The 14820-nt window shown below is 40.9% G+C and overlaps 1 protein-coding gene across 1 annotated transcript; it reads right to left on the bottom strand.

Moving 5' to 3' along the window:
* Positions 1-22: 22 nt before the first annotated feature.
* Positions 23-14673, bottom strand: LOC122868637 (GEM interacting protein). The gene is made up of 21 exons (XM_044180776.1): positions 13929-14673; positions 12300-12390; positions 11698-11794; positions 11414-11453; positions 9179-9304; positions 7592-7656; positions 7312-7419; positions 7117-7197; positions 6665-6826; positions 6370-6507; positions 5515-5705; positions 5109-5197; positions 4949-5011; positions 4733-4822; positions 4491-4633; positions 4198-4374; positions 3963-4100; positions 3625-3824; positions 3202-3526; positions 2483-2585; positions 23-1451 (listed from the first exon to the last, which is right to left on the bottom strand). Exons 1-21 carry the CDS (start codon positions 13972-13974, stop codon positions 826-828), a joined length of 3099 nt encoding a protein of 1032 aa, XP_044036711.1. The 5' UTR covers positions 13975-14673; the 3' UTR covers positions 23-825.
* Between the last annotated feature and the right edge of the window lie 147 nt (positions 14674-14820).

Here is a 14820-nt window from a genome sequence, read left to right on the forward strand (position 1 = left end):
AAAAGTGACATCTCAAAACATGTAATTAGAAATAAGCGGTTTATTGCCCTTCTACTATTGTGTCTGGCATGTTTTTCCCCACATACTGGGAGAAGACCGCCCCCTTGTGTCACACAGGAAAGGTGCATGAAACAGTGAAATATCAGTATTAAGATAAGCTCACCACGACACCAATGAAAGCATATCTTTGTTTATGTACTACAAAAAAATTCATTAGGAGCCTTTAAAACATTCAAAAATCACAACAAATAGATAACAAAACCATCTTAAAAATACAACACTTGATGGCATTTGTATTTTGATTTTCATTATAGTTTGTTCAGGACAAAACCTGAAAGAACTGGATACTGTACTTGTGTGCTAGTTTGCATCTCTTAACCTGCAATCTCAAACCACCTGTTTGTTACATTCAAATAATCTAAAAATATTAAAAACTGATATGTATGTGAACCACTCTTGTCTGGTCTGGGTATTAGACAGCTGGATGGTCAACAGCTCAAAAATCTTAAAGAGGATTAGAGGTAATAAGGCTGTGGCATCCAAGTAAGCCTTGGAACCTCTTACCTGTGTTTCCTTGAAGATTGACTCAAATGTGAGTTTGAAACATTTCACTTGTTGGTCATTTTTTGAAGAGAGTTAAATTTTGTGTTACAGGTGAGATATTTGTGCGTGAAATATGGGAGCATATTATTCATGAAAACTGCATGAATCTTGACAGTAGTAGCAGTCATTACACACAATAAAGGTGATATTAATGATGTTACATCCTCCAGTGTGTGTTTGTGAATGTATTCCAGTCAACTGTCTGGAGAATTCTGTCTTTCCTCAGACAAAGAGCTGCTCATCCTTCCCTGAGTGGCTGCGTCTCAGCTTCAGACCAGACAGGATCTTCTGTGCAGGTGAGGTCAGGTTGTGCTCAACAGGAAGTTTCTTTGGTGACTGACACAGAGCCCAACTCTGTCTAGCATTGGACATATTTATGTTCAGATCGGCTTGACACCCAGTCGCCACCTCATGACAAGACTCCTGTGTTGTACTGGATGATGTCGCAGTTTCAGCTGATGTAAATGTTGAGTCCAATCCTAGCATGTACTGCACAATGTCGCGGGGGCTCAGTGGGACGTCCACTTTACTCTCTGTGGCCACATTGGCCTGGTGGGGCTGGCGGGTGTTCTCACAGTGGGCATCTAACTTTTGTGAAAGTCTCTGTGTCCCTGGCTCTGGAGAGGAGCTGCGGCTGCTGTCTGCACTCCCTAAACTGCCCCTCCCTGGGGATGCAGGCTGTCTGGCTGCACAACCTGGTTTGGGGAGTCGGGTTCCTGGGTTATGATGCCGGTAATACTTCACAGGCTGTCTGGTGAAGCGATAGTGTGGCTGGGTCCCCAAATCAGAGTCTGGTGCCCCCACCACCTCACCCTGAGGGTTGCACGATGCCCCTCTCATAGCCAGGACTGAGGCAGAAGAGGGAGAACAAACATGTGATTCATAAAAGTAGTATAAACACAGGGCATTGATTATAAAAAACTTGTCTTTGCCTGCATATTCTGGTTTAAGCAAACACAGAACCTAAACTTGGCAAAAGTCAGCAGTACCTTGACTGAAAAGTTATGGTTAAAAATTCTGAGTTCTTCTGGAAGGTCTACAGTGCAGACTGGAACTACATATCCTGCACTGATTTGAAAGTGATTAACAGAAGTTTAAAACTAATTCTACTATTCTGCATTTGAGGTTGTACATGTGTTTAGTTGTGAATAGAAGCCTCGAAGCTGCTTGCTGTTGTAGCCACAGAGAAGAGAGCGCCTCAGAACTAAAGTAAGAGTAAAGCAAGCAAGGAAGAGATGAAACCTCTGACCTCCAGGGCAGCAAAAAATGTCCTTATATTGTAAGTTTGTTGTCAAAATTTAACCAAGACTCAAAAGTAACACCAAGATCTCTGACATGAAATCTCATTATCAACATGGTGGTTAAAATCACACATCAATTGCTTAATTCCATTAACACAATCCTTAACAACAGCTAAGCAATCTAACTCACCCAGTTTTACAGATGAATACAACTAGATGGCGTCAGCAAAAAAATGGAAGGAAGTCTTACTTCTAAAAATAACTGGAGGAAATGTGTAAAGTGAGAAAAAAAGGGAACCACAACAGACCCTTGAGGCACTCTGCACCCATTGTATCTGGTGCTTATGAAGATACTGAGTAACTGTAAGCTAGAACAAACCACCTGTCTGTGAGGAATAAACATACTCGGGAGCTGTATGTGTAATACCTACAAGATCTCCTACAGGATTAATTAAAACATGTCCTCAAGCAGCAAAGGCAACAGCTGACACAATCATCTATAACTCATTATACCAACAACTAAAAACCCCAACATATATAAACTACACAAGACATCAACACTATGAATTAAAATCTGTCATTATCTTGTTCACCTATTCTAGTCAGGAGTAACTGCTCTATCACTACATCCCGCCTACCTGCTCTCTCATTGGCTTCAGGGCTGAGCTGGTCCACTGCCTCATTGGATGAAGACTTGTCAGATATATAACCCTCGCTTGACTCTCTCTTGATTGTTCGACTCTGTTGGAATGACACAAGTTGAGTTGTGGATTTCTTTACAGACCACGTCTAAGCCTGAGATACTGCAGCACTATAGTATGTGATAGTGATTCTGACCCTTTTATATCAGGTACAAATTTAAACCTTGTCCACTGAAGGACAAGTAATTTTACTTCTGTGCCTTTAAGCCATCTGGTACAGACACTGTAAATGTCTACAGTGGGATAAACTAATTTTTTGCTTATAAGCAACAGCAGTGAAATGTCCACATAGTAAGGCGTGACAGAAAGCCATGCAGGTCAGAGTCCAGAGAGCAGAAGAAATGCAGCAACTGTCCAGCATGTTAATCTTGAGAGAATAAACTTGAAGTGAAGGTGCCAGGTGCTAAGGCTTAAAACAGCAGGTAAATTAATCAGGAAAAGGAGCTCAGACACAAACTCACTCTGCCCTATGTATATGCAAAGCAACTGCCACTGATCCTTTTAGAAACTCAAGTAAGAGTCAATCACAATACATTTTGAAATGTATATTAAAACATTTTGCATTTGTGAGTCCTGTAAAAATCCTGCACACCTGAATATAGCTGCAACCACTAAGTCTGTGTTTGAGCTGAACGTTTCGTCTCTGCAGTACTTACTTCTACTGAGTGTGGCTGCTCTCTGGAGGAGGTTTCATGTTCCGAGCCAGCGTAAACTTCCCCATCCAGGGGACAGGAAGCTCTAGGAGGGGTGTCTGGAAGAGGTGCAGTGGGGGCAGGGGGAGGGGGCGTACTGGGTGTCCGCTGAAGGCCAAAAACCTTGTCATGGTGTGTGATGAGGAACTCAACAAGTGCAGCCTGGTAACTGGTCTCCAGCAGCGCAATCATTGACATGTCCGTAGACACAAGAGGGCGTAGTAGTGTTGGTCCAAATACAATACCCAAATTGCTAGGAGACATCTTGTTCTCGTAGTTCTCTGAAACTCTGTGAAGAAGAGAGCAGACAAATTCAAGAAAAGATTCAAGCTAATTTAAGACAAATCTACTGGGAGGGTTGGGTAAAATGTAACTAGAGATGCTCACTTTTGCAGGTGAGACATCAGGTGCTGCAAGGTGCTGTAGCAATATGGTGGGAGTTTCTGTAGTAGCTTTTGCAGGTTGTGAACGACGTCCATTATCTCATTAGTGTCTGGTCTCTGCTCCCTTTCACTCAGGTGCTGAATGGTTTTTCCCATCCCGATTAAATAATTGTACAGGTCAAAGGTTAGCAAGGGCTCTGGGAGCTGGGAGAAAGTGAGGAATAGAGAGGTTACTCACTGGATCAGAGAGAAAAGCTATGACAGATCTTTAGTCTGACACTAACTTCTCTTATAATCAGCCTAATTCATTCAGTGGAGTTCATTTGGCAATGGCTCCTGTACCTCCTTGAAGAAGTGTTTAAGGATCGAGGTGATGTCATGCGGTGAGAGGTCAGAGAGGTCCACCTGCTCCTTTTGCATCTCAAAGGCCTGACAGAGCTTCTGGATGCGAGGCTTGGACCCACTCACACGATACACCCCCTCAGAGAAAAACAAAAGCAGAAAATACTTATCAGACCACAGCAAACACTTGACAGTCTTTTTTCTACATTTTGGTCACTGCGATGGTAAATAATACCTGGATCGAAAGAGCGCGACTCTCAATCTCAGATGTGCAGCGCAGCACCACAAAGGGCACCTCATCTGGTCTGTCACGTGACAGTAGAGAGAGGTCCACTCCGAACACAGTCCCCTTCCTGTGTTCACATTCTAACTGACACACCTCCATACACTTCCTGTGCAAAGCCAGCCCGCACTGAAGGTGGAACAGGAACAGGACAGAGGACATTTACAATCTTACTTATCATTCATGTTCTGCTGTTATTCTCAAAATACACTGTTACTGTATATCTCTCCTATTTGGCCTCATACCTCCTCACATTCGACCCCACTGACAACAATGTAATTGTCACACTGCTTGCATTTGACCATCTTGCTCTTCATCTTCCTGAGTCGGTGTGTCAGTGCAGCTCGTGAAAATGTGCGCAGTTTGGCTGGCTGACCATCAATGTATTCTGTTGGGAGAGGGAAAGGATAGAATCATGCAGTTTAATTCCCATAGGGGGTTAGGTTAAGAACTCTGTTTATAGAGACATAAAAAGGGAGTAACAAACCTGATTCTGATGCCATATCCCGTTCATCCAGGTCGTCCGATGACACTGTCAAAGTGGATGCGGTTTTAGGCAGTCTCCTATTAGTGTGAGCTTCATTTACGCATTCCCGTAAAACAGAGACACAGTAGAGAGGAAATCAAACATGTTTATCTTTGGCATGGTTTTCATATGCATGTGAAAGAAAAGTTACAGGAACAAATGTAGGCTTGTGCTTACCAGGGCTGGACAGAGATTCTGAACTGCCTCCAATACTCTCACTGTCACTGTACCCTGTTTTCCCTAAAGTGCGCCAAAACACATAAGAAAACACAAATTAAATTAAAGTGGATAATTTGTCTGTTAATATAATCATGGTATGATCATGGGGAGCCCTTACTGCTGTCGCTGGGTCGTCTGTAAGGGCTATCATCTGTCATAGGTGAAGAGTCCTGCAGAGAGCTGAGAGGGTTGCTGGTTTTTCGTTTTCTTTCAAATAAAAAGAATTGTGAAAATCATTTTAATGAATAAAGAGTTACTAGATGTACATAAAAATGGTATACCCAGTGGAGATCAAACATTTTTTTTGCTTTTGTCCCATATTAATTGACTGAACTATAACATCTCTTCAAATAAGAACAGAAGAAATATTGTTAATCCGGGTTTACTGCTTGCACCAACTATTTAATTAAAAGTTGAAGAGAATTTCTGGCCTTAAACGAGTGAATTATAATTTTTTTAAAAGCTATATACACTTTTGATATCCACAGTAAACACCACAACAGTCATTGTTCAGTTTACTGTACCCTTTGCCCTGAGGAAAATACTCCTGGAAGGTAAAGACTTGGAGAGGTTGTTCAGGGCGACGCTTGCTGAGGACGTAGAGCAGGTAGGGTTCACCAGGCTCCAGGGACCTGCATGTCAACTCCAGGTTGTGATAGCCGAGGGGAACAGGCTCTGTCTGCTGCCGCTGGAAGTAAAACATGTTGACTGTGGCCTGATGCAGAAAGGAGACATAATGGGGGAGACAAAGCAGTGATTTTACTGTGATAATTTATCAAGAAATAGTTGCAGGGTCTAATATACGATGTCAGAATACTGCTTTGCATATTGATTTCCTTTTCAAATCCCCATCATTGCTAGCAGTGTTAATCTCAACACAGAATAAATGAAAAAAAATGCTGTTTTTAATGTAGTAAAACATGACTGGTGTGCAGAAATTCTACAAGAGCTATTCTATTATAGAGGCAAAGTTGCAAACCATATAGCACTGCTTAAGTAGGTTATTCTTTTCAAGCAAATATATGCATTTATTTGTGCAGAAGAGGAGACGGAGACATGGTTTACTATAATAACAAATATGTGTCATGTCACACAAGGGGAGGTGCTTTAAGCATTAACTTCTCTTCCTAAACAGAGGGTGGTTGACTGCATCCAAATGTATCCTCAGCTGATGCTGCTATAAATGTATATATCATGGCCCAAGTCACTGAGATTTACTTTGTGACTAAAGTAAATGTATGACATTCCTACTACATGTCCTATATTTATACCATAACCAAGTTTAACCATGGGTGCTTAGAGACTGCTGCACTAAACAACCTATCTAGAAGCATGCTGACAGGAAGACAAATGTTTAGTTTCCTCAGTTTCATACCAACCTCCTTGAGCACAGTGTCTCCCTGACAGATGAGCTTGCGAATGTGGGAAATAATTCTCTCCTTGACCTTCACTAATTCATCCTGGTGAATCTTGGCATCACTCACACACTGTCTGTACAGAAGCTCTGCCTCCATCACCTGGAGAAGACAGAGAGACATTCTTAAATTGTATTGTTAAACATAACACACACACTATGAGCAAAATAATAATCTACTGTATGTATTCTGTACTAAACTGTAGTAGAACTGCATTTCTACAGATTATGTTAATGTAGTGCATTAAGGAAACATTCACCTTAGTCTGAGCTTCATCCTTGGACTTACGCCTCTTATCCAGTGTTTTGATTCCAGCTGTGTCATCCACAGCTTTAGCAGAGACAGCTTTAGCCTTTTCTAGCTCATCACAGCGCTGGAAGTATTGCTGACGAGCCTTTTTAAAAGATGTCACTGATTCGTTCTGAAAACAAGCAAGGGAGACACTTAGAGGAAAAAACACAGATCAGAGTCAGAAATACTTTAGATGAGTTTGTTTTACTGTGTGAGCCATGTGCCGTCTAACATGTTTTAAGCAAGTATTAGCAAGGTCATAACAGACAGATCATTCTTTCACAGAGGGAACTATTTTGCTTTAGACTCTTGTTCAGGCATCAAGTTGGTTGGAATATCTTAAATTTGAGAAAATGAGTTTTGACAGGGCAATAAACTGAGCTCAACTTCAGTCACAAACAAAATTCCTAATTCACTTACCATCCTCCTTTGTTCTCTTGCCCACTGCTCCTTAAACTCTCTGCGCCACTTGTCTATCTCATTCCTCTTGGCAGCCAAGGCCTTTGGGACAGAGATACTAGATTAAACACAAAGTCATAGCTACAAACCCCCTGTCTAAAACAGAAGATTTACTACAACTCAGAACATTTTGTATGTGTGTGTTGACTTCTATACTTGGTAACAGCGGCTTTGTAGCTGTTCTGAAGTCTTTCTAGAGGTCACACTGTTCTTAATGTCTTGCTCTAGTGCCATTGTGTAGATGTACTGCAAGGGCATCATTTCCTACAAAGGCAAGAACAACTTTAGACAGCTTTTCTATAGTAAATATAGCTAAGAAGTCAAATGTTACAAACACAACTCTATTGTAGGAATCAGTTTCAACGACCCATTGTGACACATTGTGATAATCATTAACAAATGTTCTTTGGTAAAGATCCAATAAACAAAGCTGTACCTGCTGGGCCACATTGGCTTTTGCTCCTTCAGCTGTCTTGATTATAGTTTTTGCAAATTCTTGTTCTGTCAACAAAACAGTTTAAGTAAGTTTTTATTATATCACCCACAAGATACTGTACATCAAGAAAAGACAAGACAAGCAGAATTGGACTGTGGACTGAACATGGACGACAATATTGATCATTGCTATTAGCGTGTAGCCTCGATATGATGATTTGAGCTCCATTTTGGCCCAATTTGGTGATATCGCCTAGCCTCTGTATCCCTTATGATAACCCTGACTTGTACTGAGAAGCTCTGAACACCTTTGGTCTGCATTTTGCATCAGCTATTGATCTTAGTAAGAACTACAACAGGAAATGAACTCAGACCCATTTATTTTCAATGTTTATGTCTAAAACTGTGAAACGGTCTGTAGATAGTCTGACAGCTCTTTAGCATTATGGGTCATAACCTGATACTAGCACTCCTCTGACAGTGGTTCTTGATCTGACTGCTCTTTTTAAAAACACTGGACACTATACTGTTGCTATTAGGGATATCACAATGATGCTCTACTATGTGTAATCCACAGTAGATTGTAGTTGAGCTCCATCCAACATTACTCATCCATTGCTATTGCCTAACTGCTCCTCACACAGCTGAGCAGGGGGACTCTCCTGTTGTTCTATATTTTGATTGCTCCTAGACTTGCATGCTTAGCATCCCAGTCTGGACACTGGGCACCTGTGCAGGCTGATACAAGGGTAATCACTGTCTATGTACTCCAAAGGCACCCTGTCGCCTTTATTACCCTGCTCCGCCCTGATAATCTGCCCTCTAATCCTTTCTCTCTGTGTGTGCAGTGTGTAGCTCACTGGGGGACTGCACCGCCTGCAGACACCCTCACAGAGTGAAATAATACAGACAGGCCATGTTATGGCAGGCTACAACATGGTGCTCCACCATGCTAGTCAACGCTCTGACATGCCTAAAGTATTGGTTCTTTATTGATGGACAATATGAAGCAAGGCTCTGCTTTCCTGAGGCCTGCTGACTACTGCAGTAATGTCTCTATATATCTGACTTTTCTAGAAATGTGTGTGTGTGTGTGTGTTTCTTGTGGCCAGTATAATACAGTACCAAATCATAAAATCTTTTTGAATCAATAAACAATGGGTCTAGCTCTATAAGAAATCATATGAAAAATGCTGCATCTACTCATACAAAAGGATAAATAGCCTACACTTTAAAGGTCCAGTATGTAGGATTTAGTGGCATCTAGTGGTGAAATTGCAGTTTGCAACCATTTGAATACCGCTCGCATCACCCTCCCCTTCCAAGCGTGTAGGAGAAACTACGGTGGTTGCAAAACTCTTTTCTAAGTGTAGTAATTGCATAGTGGATGCACTGGATTCTCTGTTGTAGAGACAGCATATTTGCATTTTGTAAGCATCCCATCTATATCTGATTTTGTGTTCAGTTTCTATTCAAATTAATTAACATGGGAGGCACAGATGCCTTGGAAGAGGCACCACAGATATGTTATGACAATAATTTGCATGTTAGGCTACTGTTTCCTTTTCTCAACTGCATGTGCACTTACCCAAGCTGATTCTCTTCTCCATCCAGGCCAGGAGGTCTTTGGCGTAGCGGCACCACATTTTGGCGTACTGCAGCGCCGTCTCCACTCCATCTTCACAGCGACAGAGGGCCAGGTCTGCGTCCTGGGCTGAGAGGGAGTACATCAGCATCACTGCAGGCTCCAGACACTTGGAGCTGTACCCAGGGATCACACAGTGTCCATTGGCCTACACCCCACAGCTTGTCTCTCCTGGAGGACTCAAACAGTCTCCAGCCTCAAAGAAACACCTATGTACTATAGAGAGACAACCCCCCGGCTCCTAGACTTTATCAGACAAGATAAAGATGATCAAAAATCAAATGGCACAAAAAAGTATACACAAACCCAAAACAGGAAACAATGACTGCATATGGCAAGCCATGCTCCTCAGAATAAAGGTCCTGTGGTTTCCAGTAGATCTCAGCACACTGTACTTCTCTTGCATGTAAGCACAATGAATGCATACTGTTGTTGGTTGGCAAAAATCTCTTTAATCAATCCTAAGTCTCCCAGTTGACACAAATGGGTGTGTGACCTGAAAGAGGAGGGTTTATATGGACCAAAGACAAACAGCTTTAGCTAAATAACTTCCCTCCTCTCCCCTCTTCCACTCTCTGCCTGGCCCCTCCCTCTCACACCTGTTCACTTCCAGTCAGCTACAAAGAGACAAGCCGTTCTGTGAAAGCAGAGTTACCAACACCACTCAGTGCAAGTGTGCAGTATCAGAAACCGCCATGTCACAGCTCTGCTGTGGTCAGGCAGGCAGGGCGTTGATATGACAACCACTCTAGTTCTTCCTCTGTGACTCACACCAACACAGGGTGGGAGATGTATGCATGACAATAACGTGGTCTCTCAAACACTCCCCATAACACTTTCTCTTTTCCTCTTTCTCTCTGTGCTCCACTTCCAGCATTACATTTGCAAATAATTGTCAAAATCTATTAGAACATATCTTAATTTTCTCCTGTAACCAAAGGTTACAGTACTGACGCACTTCAAGAACTTTCACTTCTTCTAACTGTCCACAGTGCAGATCCAAGTATATTCAGCTATGTTTTAACTGAGCAAGCATGCATTGCCAGAAAGAGTGCAATGACTTCTCTCTCAAGTTCCTCACTCAAACATGCAGATTTCATTCTGCTCTGTTCTTTTGCACAGATGCCAAATCCAGTTGGAGTGGTATAAAAATCCAAGCAGGGGGATTTTTTCTTCTCTGTTGTCAAGCAAAATCCACAAGAAAGAAAGGCAATTTCAAAGGGATGATGGATTTGTGGCCAGACTGTGTGCCAAGGTTGACCTCTCTTAGCCGTTCCTCTCTGTGTTTTGTTTCAGAGAGAGCTCGGAGCACTTTCAGAAATCAGCCTCCAAGCAGATTCTGTGCTGCCCCATGCTATGGCCTCCTGCACTTGGATTGGGGATTATCCTAATCAGGTCCAGATTGTGGAGTGACAGGCTTTAGAAGAGCATCGAGTGAGGTTTACCTCCTGGTGTGTGGCCGAGCCCCCGGTTAAGGGGCTGGTGGTTATCCAGTCCCAACCAATGGGAACACATGAAACCAGTTTGAGCATGTTCTACTAATGTGCTTGGTTCCTATAGAATTGATTTTGGTTTGGTTAAGTTATATGAAAATGACCCATGCACAAATTAACTGGTCTCTTTGAAGAGTGATAGCAACAATTACATTAAACAGCATACAGCATCAGTGACTGCAGATAGGTTTGGACTATCTGTCTCTGTAATTCCTAATCTCTTACTATGTACTGTGACCTGTAGTTTGAGTCAAACTGAGGTTGGAGTACTTGGCAATGACTCCCTGTTTGGACTGTAAGTCTTTTTCTCAGTCTCCCCTGTATCTACTGCAATAGTCTGCATAATACTGATACCTCCTTTTGCTGTAGACCTCAGTCTTCCATTTGTGTCTAAGGTAAAAAACTGAGAGCAGCTGTCTCCTGCTTTAATCCTCTATCCTTTATCTTAATCCTGTTACAACAGGGCAATCACAACTCACGTGTAATAAGAAGAAAACAAGTAAAGATTGAAGAAGATACTCTATTAAGTGTCACAGACTGATAGCAGCTCCTGCACCTCATTACTAATGATTTGTTAGGATGATTATATGAGCAAGACATACACTGACCCACAACAGGAGAGCATTCACACACCTCCACACTCTCTTTATTCGCAATCCTTCTCTCTCACACACACAAATCATACCTGATTGGTTTCCATCCACTTCATTGGCTTCAGTGGGTCTCTGTGGACAAAACATATATCAGACTCTCACTTTATAAAAGCATCATTAATCCCCCCAAACACGCAAACAATATTCTGTAAGTGTTTTCCTAAAAACAAACAAACAAAAAAACCTCAACCCCATCAACACTGTCTCTGGTGTCAGTGAGATCATATTTTAGCAACAGAATCCAAGCTTTAACATAAACAACAACATAAGCAACAGTAATTTAATGAATTCTAGTAACTAGGTATTGATCCCTTACAGACACATCATGCTGCTCTGTGAGCTCTGCGCTTTCTGCAGAGATGGATTCTGAGATGGACAGTGAGTCAGTGTCTGCCAGCAGATCCTCCCCTGCACTGAACACAGAAAGAATGTAGTGAGACAGAAACTCCATGTACCTGCAGCTATGTTTCTATATAAACGTCTGCCAGACAGATGTAGGCAACTCACTAACTGCAAGTGCTGTGTTGGGCTCATCAGTATTACACAAAAATAAATTTTTTAGGTCCAGTACATACTGATTTACTTTACTGCACCTCTACTTCACAATATTCATACATATGTGTTTGTTTAGTTTCAATGCCACCCGCTCTCATAGCATGAAAGAATCTATATTGAGAGATCATGCTTAGCTGGCTGAGTTCATGTTGATGGCTTATGGCTTTGAGCTGACAAATATATCAGAACAGTTTCATCCTGCATGGTTTCCTACAAACAGCCAAGCTCACAGCATCATTGAATGACACCTCACTAACCACTGTGTTTTTCCGTCACAGTATTCAGGTCAAACCAAACATGCAGAGTGATGAAGGAGACAAAAGAAACACATGGTAGCACCATTTGTAAATGTATAATACTTACGAAGAGATTAAAGATAAATCAAGATTATCAAAGTCTCTGAAGATCTCACTGTATCGCTTGGTTTCAGATTTATGATGCACCCTTTTCACATCTGAAATGAGAAATGGAAAAGCTAAGATACCAAAAATAATAACATGGTCTTACTATTGATATCATACTGTAACACCATTGTAGAGTTGAGATCCTGAAATGTGATCCTCACCATCAAACACAGACTGCACAGACATGCTGACACTATCAACACAACACAAATATATGTGAACAGTGCGTAAACTTAAAGGCCAAACCAGAGTATTTAAAAGCTATTCTGAAGAAACGAAAGGAGTATTAAGTTCTGCATATGTGAACAGACTGCAGCTAACTTTTTTTCTTTTATAATGCCACAAGACAAACAGAAGTTTGTAGGTTAGAATGGTGAATAAGACATGTAGCTCTGATCTGCTTTCTAGTGGCCACTTACAGTATTTTACTTCTGCACCATTTATTAGCTGCTCAACAAAAGGCATCAGTCTAATGTAAAACATAACAATATACTTTAAGAGAAAAACATAAAAAAGATAATGATTTTGCTAAAAAGACAATTAATAAAGAAAATAAATCAAACTTAGTTCTTCTCCTGAAATCATATCTAATAGCATTTCCTTTACATTTCTGATAAAAATAGCTCTTTGACTGAATGTGAACTAAAATAAAATGAGGAACAATGTCATGCATTTTGTTAACAAAACCTCAACCTTTTGTACTCCCACTATTTAACTAATGCTTCACCTTGAGGCATACCAAAATGTTTGAAACTGATGATTTACAACAGATGCAACAAATGAGAAAAAGTAATCTCTCTCTTTCTGAGATGTCTCCATTTTGGTCAACCACATCCTGCTTGCAATTTGTGTCACGTCCCATAATGAACATGAGTCCTTGTTTTTCACACCAGCAGTGTTTCAGTGTAATAATGAGAATTGAAAGGCAAATAAGATGTTTCAGCAAAGCTAGAACAACGTTTTTCTGTCAAATTCCAATTAATCAATGACAAACCCTTCACTGTTTTCATTTGCTGTATATCTGCAATATTTCTAATTACTGCAAACTATTTTATATTCATGAATTTAAGTCACATTGTGAAATGTTCCTCAATAGGAACTTAGAAGCATATTACAAAAACGTCTAGTTAGATGTTAAGTTTTACCACACCAATCGCAATATTTTAAGTTGTATTCTATTCTTGTTTTTTTTTTTGTAAAGATTATCAGGCATATCCTGTTCATTAATAAGACACAGAAGTGACACAAAAAAGACAGAACAAGAATGTATCAAAACGGAGACAGAGTTCAGGAAGTTCATCAATCCCGCTTTGACGAGAATACCACACAGCACCTCAAACCCCCTGACAGACACATTAACAAAGAATATCCAGGCATAAGAGAATATTCATCCATTTAAAAACAATCTTAACGAGTGAAGAAATATATATCGAGTGAAGAAATATATATCACAATGGCAAAGGGTTTTGAAATCAAATGAACCAAAAAAGATTTAAAAGTACTTATAAGCATGATGGGTATCATATCCTATATATGAAGTGAAAGACAACACCTTGAAATTATCTCATATCACATTCTTTATGCTCACCTGTAGCTTGAGAGGAATCCTTGTTTGGCCCTTGATCTTCTTCCATTTCTATATTATCAACACAGAAGCAAGACCCTACCAACACCAGTCACACATTATCTGCCCTTAAGGTCACGCTACAATACACAGTAAAGAACAGTACAGTTGAGTGGGCACTAAATCTGCACTGCAGTGTGTACACACACTGACACACTTATGCTGAATTGTTAGCGTGCAGCTTTAACTGATCTGCCGTTTGTGCTCTCAAAAGGATATTTCTCTGGTGGAGGTTGGCCAATGTTTTCACCATAATGGGAAGAGGAAGTGTATCTCGCTGTTACTGTATAGGCCCCACCTACGCTATCACACCACACATAGTGAGAAGGTGCCACTATATTTAGATAGTGTTGTCTTAAATGTGTAAAAATGTTTTCTGACCTGGTTTGTTGTGGGTAACCGTGAAGTGCAAACAGTTTGTATAGCATATATTTTGACATATTACAGATATATGACATTTGTAACAGATATTTGACCTTGATATTGGCAAGTATTGATGTAACAAGACAGCTGATACTTCATCTATACTACATCAGAATACATAATTTACTTAATGAACATATGAGCTCATACTCAGGGAATTGGGTTGTTCTGTATTGGGTTGTACTGTATGTGCCACATACAGTACTTCATCTCTGGTTAAAACTAGGGTAGGTAACTTTGGAGAAATGAGCAAGAGACAGCTAGATTTTGAAAGTATCCAACCGAAAAAATCCCACCCCCTCCAGTCAGGCCTCCCTCCAAAGCCACTCCCCCAAAACACATTTTCATGTGCAGTGTGTGCAGGTAGGTAGGTAGACAGGCAGGTAGGCCAGCCAATCATTTCATTATGTGCTTATTACAGGCCTGCGACAGC

Source organism: Siniperca chuatsi, linkage group LG21 (assembly GCF_020085105.1).
Source record: "Siniperca chuatsi isolate FFG_IHB_CAS linkage group LG21, ASM2008510v1, whole genome shotgun sequence".
Classification (NCBI taxonomy): Eukaryota; Metazoa; Chordata; class Actinopteri; order Centrarchiformes; family Sinipercidae; genus Siniperca; species Siniperca chuatsi.

Excerpts from the sequence above, each read along its gene's own strand:
- LOC122868637 (XM_044180776.1), bottom strand. The coding sequence starts at position 13,974 with ATGGAAGAAGATCAAGGGCCAAACAAGGATTCCTCTCAAGCTACAG. Across the intron at positions 7,657-9,178 it reads GGAGAAGAGAATCAGCTTGG|AACAAGAATTTGCAAAAACT; the intron begins GTAAGTGCACAT and ends TTTTGTTGACAG. Across the intron at positions 5,198-5,514 it reads TATTTTCCTCAGGGCAAAGG|AAAACGAAAAACCAGCAACC; the intron begins GTACAGTAAACT and ends TTTATTTGAAAG.